Raw genomic sequence first — 13,809 nt, 5'->3', positions numbered from 1 at the left:
GTGAATTACATAAAAATTACGTGGTATGTATTGCATACATCTTTTCAGGTAACAAAACGGTGTATCAGCTTACTCCACTATTTCGGTAAACAGCAGAAGAAGTACTTGTAAAAAGGCAAGATTTTTTTTGTTATTACACATGCAAAGGAAATATTTCGAAAGCCATAGTTATACATCTGTTTGTTCATTTAACATGGAATCTATGTTAAATGAACAAACAGATGCCGCAAGCCATAGTTATTTCAGTAATTTTAAATACCTATTCTAAAGTTATTTCTTACATATGTCAATTGTTTAATAGCTATATCTTTAGCACTACGCCGGCCGCTGGTGGCCGAGCGGTTCTGGCGCTACAGTCTGGAATCGCGCGACCGCTACGGTCGCAGGTTCGAATCCTGCCTCGGGCATGGATGTGTATGTTGTCCTTAGGTTAGTTAGGTTTAAGTAGTTCTAAGTTCTAGGGGACTTATGACCTCAGCAGTTGAGTCCCATAGTGCTCAGAGCCATTTGAACCATTTAGCACTACGAATAAATTCATCTTTGACATCTTTGACAACACCATGTACAAAAAACATCTGTGAAGTGTTTATAAACATGTGTGTGCAAATGTACATCCTGAATGAAGTGACATGTATAAAACAACGGAGAAAAAAATGTTTGCCGGTACTAAAACGTTAAAAATCATTTCCTCGGATTATGTGGTAAGTTTATACTGTTAATTTTCCACTATTTGCACATATTTTCCGCGTTCAACTTACGAAATTCATAACCTAATATTAAACCTTTTCGTGACAGGAATATGCATTTCACCTCATTCAGGAGAAGAAATTTAACATGTATTAAGACAAATTACACCTGACGATGGGCCCACGGGGTCCGAAATACATCGTGCGCCGCCTTACATTATTTCACTGCGATCAGCCACATAACGCTACAGTTGGCTAAACGAGAAGTTTTACAGAATCACGAAACTTACAAGTGTGTGAGAATTATGTTATGAATAAAAACTCTGTACTCCAAGGGGGAGCCAAGTGTCTTCTCTTGGCGCCTTCCATCTTCAGTCACCAATGCTACTAATTTTCAATTTTTCATAAGAACCATATACCAAGCACAAGGAACGGTGCACGAGTAAAAATGAACGGTTTCCAAGAAAGAGCGGTCACCAGTGAACTAGTTCCCAAGGATGAACGACTTTGCCCATCTCTATAGACATCATAGACCTCGGGGAAGATCAGTTTGGATTCCGTAGAAATGTTGGAACACGTGAGGCAATACTCACCTTACGACTTATCTTAGAAGAAAGATTAAGGAAAGTCAAACCTACGTTTCTAGCATTTGTAGACTTAGAGAAAGCTTTTGACAATGTTGACTGGAATACTCTCTTTCAAATTCTAAAAGTGGCAGGGGTAAAATACAGGGAGCGAAAGGCTATTTACAATTTGTACAGAAATCAGATGGCAATTATAAGAGTCGAGGGACATGAAAGGGAAGGAGTGGTTGGGAAGGGAGTGAGACAGGGTTGTAGCCTCTCCCCGATGTTATTCAATCTGAATATTGAGCAAGCAGTAAAGGAAACAAAAGAAAAGTTCGGAGTAGGTATTAAAATCCATGGAGAAGAAATAAAAACTTTGAGGTTCGCCGATAACATTGTAATTCTGTCAGAGACAGCAAAGGACTTGGAAGAGCAGTTGAACGGAATGGACAGTGTCTTGAAAGGAGGATATAAGATGAACATCAACAAAAGCAAAACGAGGATTATGGAATGTAGTCGAATTAAGTCGGGTGATGCTGCGGGAATTAGATTAGGAATGAGACACTTAAAGTAGTAAAGGAATTTTGCTATTTGGGGAGCAAAATAACTGATGATGGTCGAAGTAGAGAGGATATAAAATGTTGACTAGCAATGTCAAGGAAAGCGTTTCTGAAGAAGATAAATTTGTTAACATCGAGTATGGATTTAAGTGTCAGGAAGTCTTTTCTGAAAGTATTTGTATGGAGTGTAGCCATGTATGGAAGTGAAACATGGACGATAAATAGTTTGTACAAGCAGAGAATAGAAGCTTTCGAAATGTGGTGCTACAGAAGAATGCTGAAGATTAGATGGATAGATCACATAACTAATGTGGAGGTACTGAATAGAATTGGGGAGAAGAGGAGTTTGTGGCACAACTTGACAAGAAGAAGGGACCGGTTGGTAGGACATGTTCTGAGGCATCAAGGGATCACAAATTTAGCATTGGAGGGCAGCGTGGAGAGTAAAAATCGTAGAGGGAGACCAAGAGATGAATACACTAAGCAGATTCAGAAGGATGTAGGTTGCAGTAGGTACAGGGAGATGAAGAAGCTTGCACAGGATAGAGGGGTAGCATGGAGAGCTGCATCAAACCAGTCTCAGGACTGAAGACTACAACAACAACAACAACACAGACATCATCTTTCAGATGTAAGAACACATCTACCAACTTTCATTTATGTAGCACAACTGCTTCTTGGTGTTGCGATTTTTTTACGTCATTGTACATTAAAGCTATTTAAAGGATATTTTAATTCTTTAGTTAAAGAATTTTGTGGTGACTAAAATCCTCTACAGTTTTAAAACTAATAACTTAACATGTAATCGGTTTAGCCATACTTCGTCGTTCTTGTACCATCTCGCTGCCCTCCCATCTGCCTCTGGGACAGCTCTTTGTATCTTCATCTTTTCTCTTCTTTAACACATAATCACCCAATTACTGCATTTTTTCTCTTTTGTTATTTGTGCTGTGTACTGCAGGTCGTCTTACGAGTTTTGGCCGCACCACAGTAAAAATGCTGTTTAACACGTATCTTAGGCAGTCTTTAATTGTGCCATTTTATTCCCTGCAGAAAGAACTTAAGGTGACCGCTGCAGACCAGAATCGGCTCATCAAAGAAATAAATCAGGCGCAGCATCTGTGGAAAGCCAAGGTGTACAAGCAGTTCAACGGCATGTCATACAAGGACCTGATGAACATGGGAGGAGCCCAAAGGTAGTGTATGGAACCTTCTAGTTCACTACTCCCGAAGTTCTTGTAGAGTATGGTTTGGTGATATTTAACTTAACTATTAGAACACTGCTACTGAGTCGTACCTACTGAAAAATAACACGTTCCACAATGGATCCTACTTAATTTTTCATAGAGTGGATTTCACCAGCAGTAAAGCGAGTTTTCTCCATTCGCAACGTGTTTGGATAGCAACGAGAAAACTGTTTAATTTCAATCACAGTGCTGTTCTCCTTGTTAAAATTTCAATAATTCAACACAAATCAGTGCCATTCGTGCCGCGTCGTACAAATAATCAGCCACAGAGTTCTCTCCCACAACATAATACGTACACGTACCTCTGTGACGTCGTGGTATTACTCACAAGCCTCTTACGTACTCGTTGAAGTACGTAAATTTTACATTCATTTTGTGTGCAGTTGTGTGTGTTGTCAACAATGAATCAAAGCCATGAATATAGTTATATGTTGGGATATATTTGGGTAAGAGACAAAATTAACAAAACTGTACAGCGTAAAGATCAAACATTGTTTCAAAACCACTGAGTAGCCTGAGGAAACATCTGGAGGAAAGCTACTGAGTAACAGCTTTATCAGTTCACAGACAGAATGCTACAGTAACGCAGGTTACAATACAATTCGAGGCCTAGGTGGAACCTATTAAACAGAATCTAAGACCAAAAAAAAAAAAAAAAAAAACTCGCACCACTTAGGAATTATCCGAATGGAATGTAAATCGGCAGACGTGATGTAGATTTGCAGACAAGCAAATGATTACAGTTTCAGAAAACTTGGATGATTAATTCAAGAGAAACATAACACTTTGGTCCACCTATGGCTCTTATGCAAGCAGTTATTTGGCTTGGCACTGACACTGTTGGAGTGGTAACGTCCAAAGACCGTGCTGCCACACTGCAGACATTAGTGATTCCCCACTGTAGTCCACAACGACGGATTGGAGGCACTCCTGAAGACAAGCCCTCTCTCTCAGTACCGCAGCGCCATCGCACAGAGGTCAGTATAGAATCGAGCATAGGCTCACTCTGACCCATTTCGTGACCTCCGAGGAAGCTGTCAACATCGTCTAGTTAGGATGCCAGTCATATTCAAGTCTCAGATGGCACTGTACTTTCGTAAATGTTGAACTTGTACTTCAAGAGAAAGTTTGTAATTGTGCTCAGCAAGTGATGCTTTATTGTTCAAAAATCGTTGTAAATATTCAGTACAGTCGTGGCAATGAATTGTATAAAGTTAAGCCAGTCTTTTTATCATTCTTGTAACAAAATGAATTAATAATTATTTCAGATGATGTAGTTCAGATCAGACATCTCCCAGTGCAATCAAAGAACCTGCAGTTATGACCAGACAATTGTAGTTTCATCAGGTCGTAATAGCTGGACGTCCTTCTGAGAGATATCGTACCAAATTCTGTCCAACGGCCGCATTAGAGAGTCAAAATTCCGAGCTCGATGGAGGGCCTCACCCATAATGCTCCATACATTCTCATCTGGGAAGAGATCCGGCGACCTTGCTGGCCAAGGTATGGTTTGACAAACACGAAGACAAGCAGTAGAAACTCACGACGTGTGCAGGCAGGGATTATCTTGCTGAAATGTAAGCTGAGGGCTGTTTTCCATGAAGGGCAAGAAAACGGAGCGTAGAATATCGTCGACGTACCGCTGTGCTGTAAGGGTGCCACGGATTACACTCGAAGGAGCCTTGCTATGAAAATAAATGGGACCTGAGCCCGTCACTCCTGGTTGTCGGTCCGTATGGCGGACAACAGTCATATTGATATCCCGCGGCTGTCTAGGGCGTCTGCAGACACGTCTTTGCTGGTCATCGGTGCTCAGTTGGAAGCGGGACTAATCACTGAAGACAATACTATTCTCTTCAATGAGACTGGAGTCGAAGACGTGTCTGGAGACGCCCTGAACTGTGGTGGGAAACCAACCTGACAGTCGCCCACCATGCAGCCCGACAACCAGGAGTTATGGTCTCGGGTGCCATTCCATTTCATAGCAAGATCCATTTCGTTCTCATCTGCGCAACCCTCATAGCACAGCGCTACGTCAACGATATTCTATACCCCGTTTTCCTGCCCATCATGGAAAACAGTCCTCAGATTAAATTTCAGCAAGATAATCCCTGCCTGCACACATCGGGAGTTTCTGCCACTTGTCTTCGTGTTTGTCAAACCCTACCTTGGCCAGGAAGGTCGCCGGATCTCTCCCCAGATGAGAACATTTGGAGTATTATGGGCGGAGCCCTCCGTCCAGCTCGCAATTCTGACGATCTAATGCGGCAGTTGGACATAATTTGGTACGATTTCCCTCCAGAGTTCATCCAACAACCCTATCAATTAGTGTTAAGCCGAATAACAGGTTGCATGAGGGCCGGATGTGGACCACCATGTTATTGACTTGCTTAACTTTTGAAGCCGTTTCTCTTGCATAAATCATCCAATTTTTCTGCAACTGTAATCATTTGTTTGTCTACACGTGGACCTTACATCTACCGATTTCCTTCCCAATCGAATAATTCCTTCACGGTGCGGTGTTGTTTTTTTTTCTGTCTTAGAGTGTATTAATAACTTTCTGGCACCTGTTACCTGGTTGTAAATGGAATGTAGTACTGTATACTCGTAATTATTAGTTTAACTTCTCCCTACAACAGACCTAGATGTACCAAGTTCCTTTTCCTTATATTATTTTATTGGTTTTGATTTTTAAAACCATGGGGCCAGCTGCAGTCTATGGAATACAATTTTGTTTACTCGAATAATCACAATATCACCTATCCAAATCACACACATCATTGCTTTCACAAATCCACAAGCGATTTTGTCATGAGGTACTTGAATAACACTGCCTACTTTACCATTATATCCCGAACAAACTTGGTAACACAAACGTACCCATAATATCATGTACGTAAACAATAAATTAAAAGACGAAAATTCCTCTCCAGTCTTGTCTCCCTGCTATCAGCATCAGTTTGTGAGACGTGCTTGCGTTTTCCTGCACAGCCCTTCAGCACGGCACTGGCCGGAGCCTGCCCCAGTGACGGCGGAGCAGCGGCAGCGCGCCTCCTACCTGCCCAAGCACTGGGACTGGAGGGACGTCGATGGCGTCAACTACGTGTCGCCTGTCAGGTGAGTTCATGTGTCACAGTTCGACGGGCAGTTATTATGCATGCTAAATAGGCTGTCCACTTCTTTCAACTGGGCTCGTAAGTGTTCCTTAGATCAGACGTAGTCGGCCACCCCGTCTCTGAATCTTAGCACTGGTATCTAGTTCTTTTAGAACTTTCCTTCTCCGTTAATTTCTTTCTCTTCCTCTACTACTTCTTCGATATACAAGTTGAATAACACTGATGATAAGCTCAACCTTTCCTCACATCCTTCTTTACAAAAGTTTCTCTTCCTCGACCTTTCAGTATTTTTTTACTCTCACTCGGCTTTTATGAATATCGTAGATAATTCCTCTACCTTTATACTTCAGCCCCACTCTTCAGAGGATTTTGAACAGTTTATCGTGGCTCACATCGTCGAATGCTTTCTATGGGTCCATAAATGACGCAAAGGTTATACACTACTGGCCATTAAAATTGCTACACCAAGAAGAAATGCAGATGATAAACGGGTATTCATTGGATAAATATATTACACTAGAACTGACATGTGATTCCATTTTCACGCAATTTGGGTGCATAGATCCTGAGAAATCAGTACCCATAACAACCATCTCTGGCCGTAATAACGGCCTTGATACGCCTGGGCATTGAGTCAAACAGAGCTTGGATGGAGTGTAAAGGTACAGCTGCCCATGCAGCTTCAACACGATACCACAGTTCATCAAGAGTAGTGACTGGCGTGTTGTGACGAGCCGGTTGCTCGGCCACCGTTGACCAGACGTTTTCAATTGGTGAGAGATCTGGAGAATGCGCTGGCCAGGGCAGCTATTGAACATTTTCTGTATCCAGAAAGGCCCGTAGAGGCGTTGCAACATGCGGTCGTGCATTATCCTGCTAAAATGTAGGGTTTCGGAAAGATCGAATGAAGGGTAGAGCCACGGGTCGTAACACATCTGAAATGTAACGTCCACTGTTCAAAGTTCCGTCACTGCGAACAAGAGGTGACCGAGACGTGTAACCAATGGCACCCCATACCATCACGCTGGGTGATACGCCAGTATGGCGATGACGAATACACGCTTCCAATGTGCGTTCACCGCGATGACGCCAAACACGGATGCGACCATCATGATGCTGTAAACAGAACCTGGATTCATCCGAAAAAATGACGTTTTGCCATTCGTGCACCCAGGTTCGTCGTTGAGTACACCATCGCAGGCGCTCCTGTCTGTAATGCAGCGTCAAGGGTAACCGCAGCCATGGTCTCCGATCTGATGGTCCATGCTGCTTCAAACGTCGTTGAACTGTTCGTGCAGATGGTTGTTGTCTTGCAAACGTCCCCATCTGCTGAATCAGGGATCGAGACGTGGTTGTACGATCCGTTACAGCCATGCGGATAAGATGCCTGTCATCTCGACTGCTAGTGATACGAGGCCGTTGGGATCCAGCACGGCGTTCTGTATTACCCTCCTGAGCTCACCGATTCCGCATTCTGCTAATAGTCATTGGACCTCGACCAACGCGAGCAGCAATGTCGCGATACGTTAACCGCAATCGCGATAGACTACAATCCAACCTTTATCAAAGTCGGAATCGTGATGGTACGCATTTCTCCTACTTTCACGAGGCATCACAACAACGTTTCACCAGTCAACGCCGGTCAACTGCTGTTGTGTATGAGAAATCGGTTGGAAACTTTCCTCAAGTCAGCACGTTGTATGTGTCGCCACCGGCGCCAACCTTGTGTGAATGCTCTGAAAAGCTAATCGTTTGCATATCACAGCATCTTCTTCCTGTCGGTTAAATTTCGCGTCAGTAGCACGTAATCATCGTGGTGTAGCAATTTTAATGGTTAGTAGTGTATATTAACATGCAGCTACTCACGGAGATCCAATATGGGCTGTAAATGTCGTATGGCAGCGAAACTTGGTAGATATTCTAATGCTTTAATGCGGAATCGATTTAGACCGGAAAAAGTAGTTCCAGTTTTCGCCATCAGTTGCAAGTCTGGTGCAGTGAATGAAAGAAAAAACCACCTGGTATCTTGATTTCTCTTAAATCCACAATTACATTCTCTGCTACAAATTTCCTTCCAAAACTCTAATTTTCACGCAGTACGCCATCCATTTTTGTTTCTATTCTTCTGAATATTATTGTGCCACCTACCGAAATAGGCGGCACAGTGATTATCACACTGGACTCACATTCGGGAAGTCTACTGCTCAACTCTCCGTCTGGCCATCGAGATTACCCGTAATTTCCTAAAGTCGCTTAAGCTAAAGACTGGGATGGTTCCTTTCAAACAACACGGTCGATTCCTTCTTCAGTCCGAGCCTATACCTCTTCGTTGGCGGGATATTAAACCCTAAATCAACCTCCCTAACTTATTCTGGCCAGCAATTTACAAACGTGATATTTGCCATGCTAAGCGTCTGGCGCTTTCGTGTTTATCCGCACTTGCCTTATTTGTTACTGCAGTAATGTTTATCCGGATTTCTGACTGTCAATCTCACGTTTGATTGATTTGTGCTATTCACTGAAATAACCTCTTTGGTTCCTACATCACCCGCAGATTTCAATAGTTCTAAAGGTTTATCACCGACTCTTGTTGACTTGTCAGAACACTCCGTGCTCTGTCAGATTACTGGATCACCAATTTCTTCCCTAATGACTACCTCCTCGTCTTCTATCAAACTTTGAGACAGTTTCTGCTCATCGTACAGGCCTTTGATATACTCCTGCCATTTGTCTGTTCTTTCTTCTACATTTGAGAGTTATTGTCCACTGCGTCACGTAGGTTAACACATATAAATTTTACTTATCATTTTCACGTTTAATCTTCCTGTGTGACCCTTCGATTTTTCATACGTTTTTCAATATCTTTACATATTTTTCTCTTTATATGTTATCCTGTTTGCATTTCATTTTAATTTCATCCGTAATCAACACATGCGGCTGCATTCCTCGTTCTTTAGATTCTTATACTTTCTTCTTCCATCCACAAGCTCAAATATTTACTAAGTCACCTGTGGTTTTCTTCACGGGAAAGCCTTAAGCAACACATCCGTGCCTTCTTTACTTCTGCTTTCGCTGTACCTAACGTATCTTTCTGCCATAATTATTTATTTCCTTCTTATGCTCAGACCGTCGCTCACAGCTTCAGCGAGTTTCCACTTTGTCTCCTCCTGTCGTGCTTTCCTATGTATCATTTCATCATACACTCATTTCATCATAACATAGGGTATGGCATGAGCCCAGGTCCATTCAAGAGCATTCTTTGTAGTCTAGAATTTGATTCCTAAATCGTTATTCGTGCACTATGTATCCCAGTTATCACTCTACATAAACAGCTACAACATTCTTTCTCAGGAAGGTTTCTACCTACGACCAAAAAGCATACTGCTGCCATGTCATACGCCAGCTAGCCTAAGTGAGGTACATGTTGCGTTTCTCAGGGATCAGGCAAGTTGCGGCAGTTGCTACGCCTTCGCATCGGCTGGCATGATCGAGGCTCGACTCCGCATACAGACCAACAACACCGTCCAGACGGTCTTCTCCACGCAGGACGCGGTCAGCTGCACGCAGTTGGCCCAGGGTTGCTCAGGTGGATTCGGCTACTTAATAGCAGGACGTTACGGCAAGGTAGGTGAATGGCAATATTTCAATCTGAAACAAGTTACAATACCTTCTGACTTTTCGGAGTTTACAAAGAAATAAAAAATGTAAGCCAAATTTCACTATGAAGAAATAGCAAAGGAATTACAATGAAATGAACACCCCTAGCTGCTTACAGGCGTTGACATGCGTCAACGGGGATAGATGAAAATGTGTGCCCCAACCGGGAATCGAAACCGGGATTTCCTGCTTAAATGGCAGACGCTCTATCCACCTGAGCCACCGAGGACACAGAAGTTAGGGCGACTGCAGGGATTTATCTCTGGCACGCCTCCCGCGAAACCCACATTCTCAACGTATTGCCCCGCACTTCATTCGTAGTCAACGTCTGTAAGCAGCTAAGGGAGTTCATTTCATTGTAATTTCATTCTAACGAGCTGCATGGTCACCGATGGTATCTGTTCTTTCGGACAGTATATAAATAGCAAAGGAATCATGTTCTCTTTGTTGTTGTGGTACTCAGTGCAAAGACTGGTTCGGTGCAGCTCTTGATGCAAGTGTGCCCTGCACCAGCCTCTCCCTCTCTTTAACTACTGCAGCCTACATTCATCTGAACCCGCTTATTGTGGTCGAGCCTCTTACTCCCTCTACAATTTTTGCCCTCACACCTCACTAACGAAATTAACGAGTCCTTGGTGCATCGTCATATTTCCTCTCCAGTCGATACCTTTACATTAGCTACCCATCTTTCCTTCACCACAGTTCAAAAGCTATGTTGTTCTTGTCCGTATATTCGATTTCATAAACGGCAAATACTTTCAGAAACCGTTTCCTAACATTATATTTATATTCAGTGTTAACATATTCATCTTTTTCAGAAAAGCTTTCCTTGCCATTGCAAGTCTTTATACACTCCTGGAAATGGAAAAAAGAACACATTGACACCGGTGTGTCAGACCCACCATACTTGCTCCGGACACTGCGACAGGGCTGTACAAGCAATGATCACACGCACGGCACAGCGGACACACCAGGAACCGCGGTGTTGGCCGTCGAATGGCGCTAGCTGCGCAGCATTTGTGCACCGCCGCCGTCAGTGTCAGCCAGTTTGCCGTGGCATACGGAGCTCCATCGCAGTCTTTAACACTGGTAGCATGCCGCGACAGCGTGGACGTGAACCGTATGTGCAGTTGACGGACTTTGAGCGAGGGCGTATAGTGGGCATGCGGGAGGTCGGGTGGACGTACCGCCGAATTGCTCAACACGTGGGGCGTGAGGTCTCCACAGTACATCGATGTTGTCGCCAGTGGTCGGCGGAAGGTGCACGTGCCCGTCGACCTGGGACCGGACCGCAGCGACGCACGGATGCACGCCAAGACCGTAGGATCCTACGCAGTGCCGTAGGGGACCGCACCGCCACTTCCCAGCAAATTAGGGACACTGTTGCTCCTGGGGTATCGGCGAGGACCATTCGCAACCGTCTCCATGAAGCTGGGCTACGGTCCCGCACACCGTTAGGCCGTCTTCCGCTCACGCCCCAACATCGTGCAGCCCGCCTCCAGTGGTGTCGCGACAGGCGTGAATGGAGGGACGAATGGAGACGCGTCGTCTTCAGCGATGAGAGTCGCTTCTGCCTTGGTGCCAATGATGGTCGTATGCGTGTTTGGCGCCGTGCAGGTGAGCGCCACAATCAGGACTGCGTACGACTGAGGCACACAGGGCCAACACCCGGCATCATGGTGTGGGGAGCGATCTCCTACACTGGCCGTACACCACTGGTGATCGTCGAGGGGACACTGAATAGTGCACGGTACATCCAAACCGTCATCGAACCCATCGTTCTACCATTCCTAGACCGGCAAGGGAACTTGCTGTTCCAACAGGACAATGCACGTCCGCATGTATCCCGTGCCACCCAACGTGCTCTAGAAGGTGTAAGTCAACTACCCTGGCCAGCAAGATCTCCGGATCTGTCCCCCATTGAGCATGTTTGGGACTGGATGAAGCGTCGTCTCACGCGGTCTGCACGTCCAGCACGAACGCTGGTCCAACTGAGGCGCCAGGTGGAAATGGCATGGCAAGCCGTTCCACAGGACTACATCCAGCATCTCTACGATCGTCTCCATGGGAGAATAGCAGCCTGCATTGCTGCGAAAGGTGGATATACACTGTACTAGTGCCGACATTGTGCATGCTCTGTTGCGTGTGTCTATGTGCCTGTGGTTCTGTCAGTGTGATCATGTGATGTATCTGACCCCAGGAATGTGTCAATAAAGTTTCCCCTTCCTCGGACAATGAATTCACGGTGTTCTTATTTCAATTTCCAGGAGTGTATTATAACCATATACTGAAACGTCCCCTTAGAAAAATTTTACACATGACTGTGCTTAAACTGACACACAATATTTTTAGCGCAACGCAATCTGACTTTCAAAAATCCCTACAAAAGAATGGCCCTGACTAACATTAACCTATACGTTTCACAAATCACTTACCTCACAAAAATATTGGTTACTCGAACTACTGCAATACAGCGAGCGCCACTACTGCCAGCTAAATAAAAGATTCAAACTACGGAAGGCACTAACTACTGATAGGCATAGTTAGCAAATGAAAGATTTTAATAGAGAACAAACAATGTATTTACCTCAATAGTGTTCAAAAGTCATAATGTATACAGCAGTTCATGACATCCAGCTTTACAAATTTCAAAACTCCGCCATCTCTCTCCCCACATCCACCACTGCTGGCGGCTCACCTCCATCTGCGCAACGCTACGCGCTGTTCACATCCAGCTGCCGCTGCCCAACACTACAATGGCAGACAACAATGCAAACTAGCCACATACTGCACACAGCACAGCCAGTGATTTTCATACAGAGCGCTACGTAACGTTGCCAATAAGAAAACATAAACAGCCTACTAGCAGAGCCAGTGATTTTCATACAGAGCGCTATGTAACGTTGCCAATAAGAAAACATAAACAGCCTACTAGCACAGCCAGTGATTTTCATACAGAGCGCTACGTAACGTTGCCAATAAGAAAACATAAACAGCCTACTTACATAGCCCCCATGCTCCCCACAGAAAATTTTACAAATTGTTTTGGGCAGTGGCCGATAATGATGTGATAAAATTTTTCATATTTACAATAACAAAGATATCAAATGCACACACTTATTGACACAATGTTGGTCAAAAGCTAAAATTTTCTTACATTCCATAAAGACAGTCCTGATCGTTCATCACAGTAAAATAGCAGTGTTTTTCTCAAAGTCTGAGCAGTAGAAGAAAATGCACACAGAAGTAGTGGATTTCCATGCAGTCTTGAAGAAGGAGTGTTGTCCTTCCAACGAAAAGACAGTGCTGACTCTTGACATGCAGACAGGTAATGGGCCACAACAGAGCAAACCCACAGCAGAGTCATTCGACGTTTTGAAGAATATTGGTAGGCAGGTCATCACAGAGTAGACCCACTGTAGTCCTGGTAGAGATTACGGTATTGGTGGGCCACCAGAGGTGCAGACCCACTGTAGTCCTTGTAGAAATAATGGTATTGATGGATCATCAAAAGTGTAGACCCACTGTAGTCCTTGTAGAGATGGCCAGCAGCCATCTGTTGCAACTGTGCAGGTGCACAATCACCATCGAAGAGTCTTGCGGAGAATATAGCAAGTCCATAACCACCACTTGTGCACTCACAAAGTTTATGAAATTGTCCTTAGAACCAGCAATGCTGTTCTCCAGTCCCTTGCTGAATTACACTCCTGGAAATTGAAATAAGAACACCGTGAATTCATTGTCCCAGGAAGGGGAAACTTTATTGACACATTCCTGGGGTCAGATACATCACATGATCACACTGACAGAACCACAGGCACATAGACACACGCAACAGAGCATGCACAATGTCGGCACTAGTACAGTGTATATCCACCTTTCGCAGCAATGCAGGCTGCTATTCTCCCATGGAGACGATCGTAGAGATGCTGGATGTAGTCCTGTGGAACGGCTTGCCATGCCATTTCCACCTGGCG

The 13,809-nt window shown here is 44.3% G+C and overlaps 1 protein-coding gene across 1 annotated transcript in view; it reads left to right on the top strand.

The window, feature by feature from the left end:
- LOC126236904 (dipeptidyl peptidase 1-like) overlaps positions 1-13,809 on the top strand; it is an 82,712-nt gene that overhangs the window by 23,218 nt on the left and 45,685 nt on the right. The window contains exons 5-7 of the mRNA XM_049946554.1: positions 2,866-3,008; positions 6,051-6,176; positions 9,613-9,799. Of these exons, the coding sequence (XP_049802511.1) occupies positions 2,866-3,008; positions 6,051-6,176; positions 9,613-9,799 (456 nt within the window). The remainder of the gene's footprint in view (positions 1-2,865; positions 3,009-6,050; positions 6,177-9,612; positions 9,800-13,809) is intronic.

This window comes from Schistocerca nitens, chromosome 1, assembly GCF_023898315.1.
Source record: "Schistocerca nitens isolate TAMUIC-IGC-003100 chromosome 1, iqSchNite1.1, whole genome shotgun sequence".
In the NCBI taxonomy this organism is placed as follows: Eukaryota; Metazoa; Arthropoda; class Insecta; order Orthoptera; family Acrididae; genus Schistocerca; species Schistocerca nitens.
The sequence above is the reverse complement of the archived record's forward strand: the minus strand, read 5'-3'. Positions and strand labels throughout refer to the sequence as shown.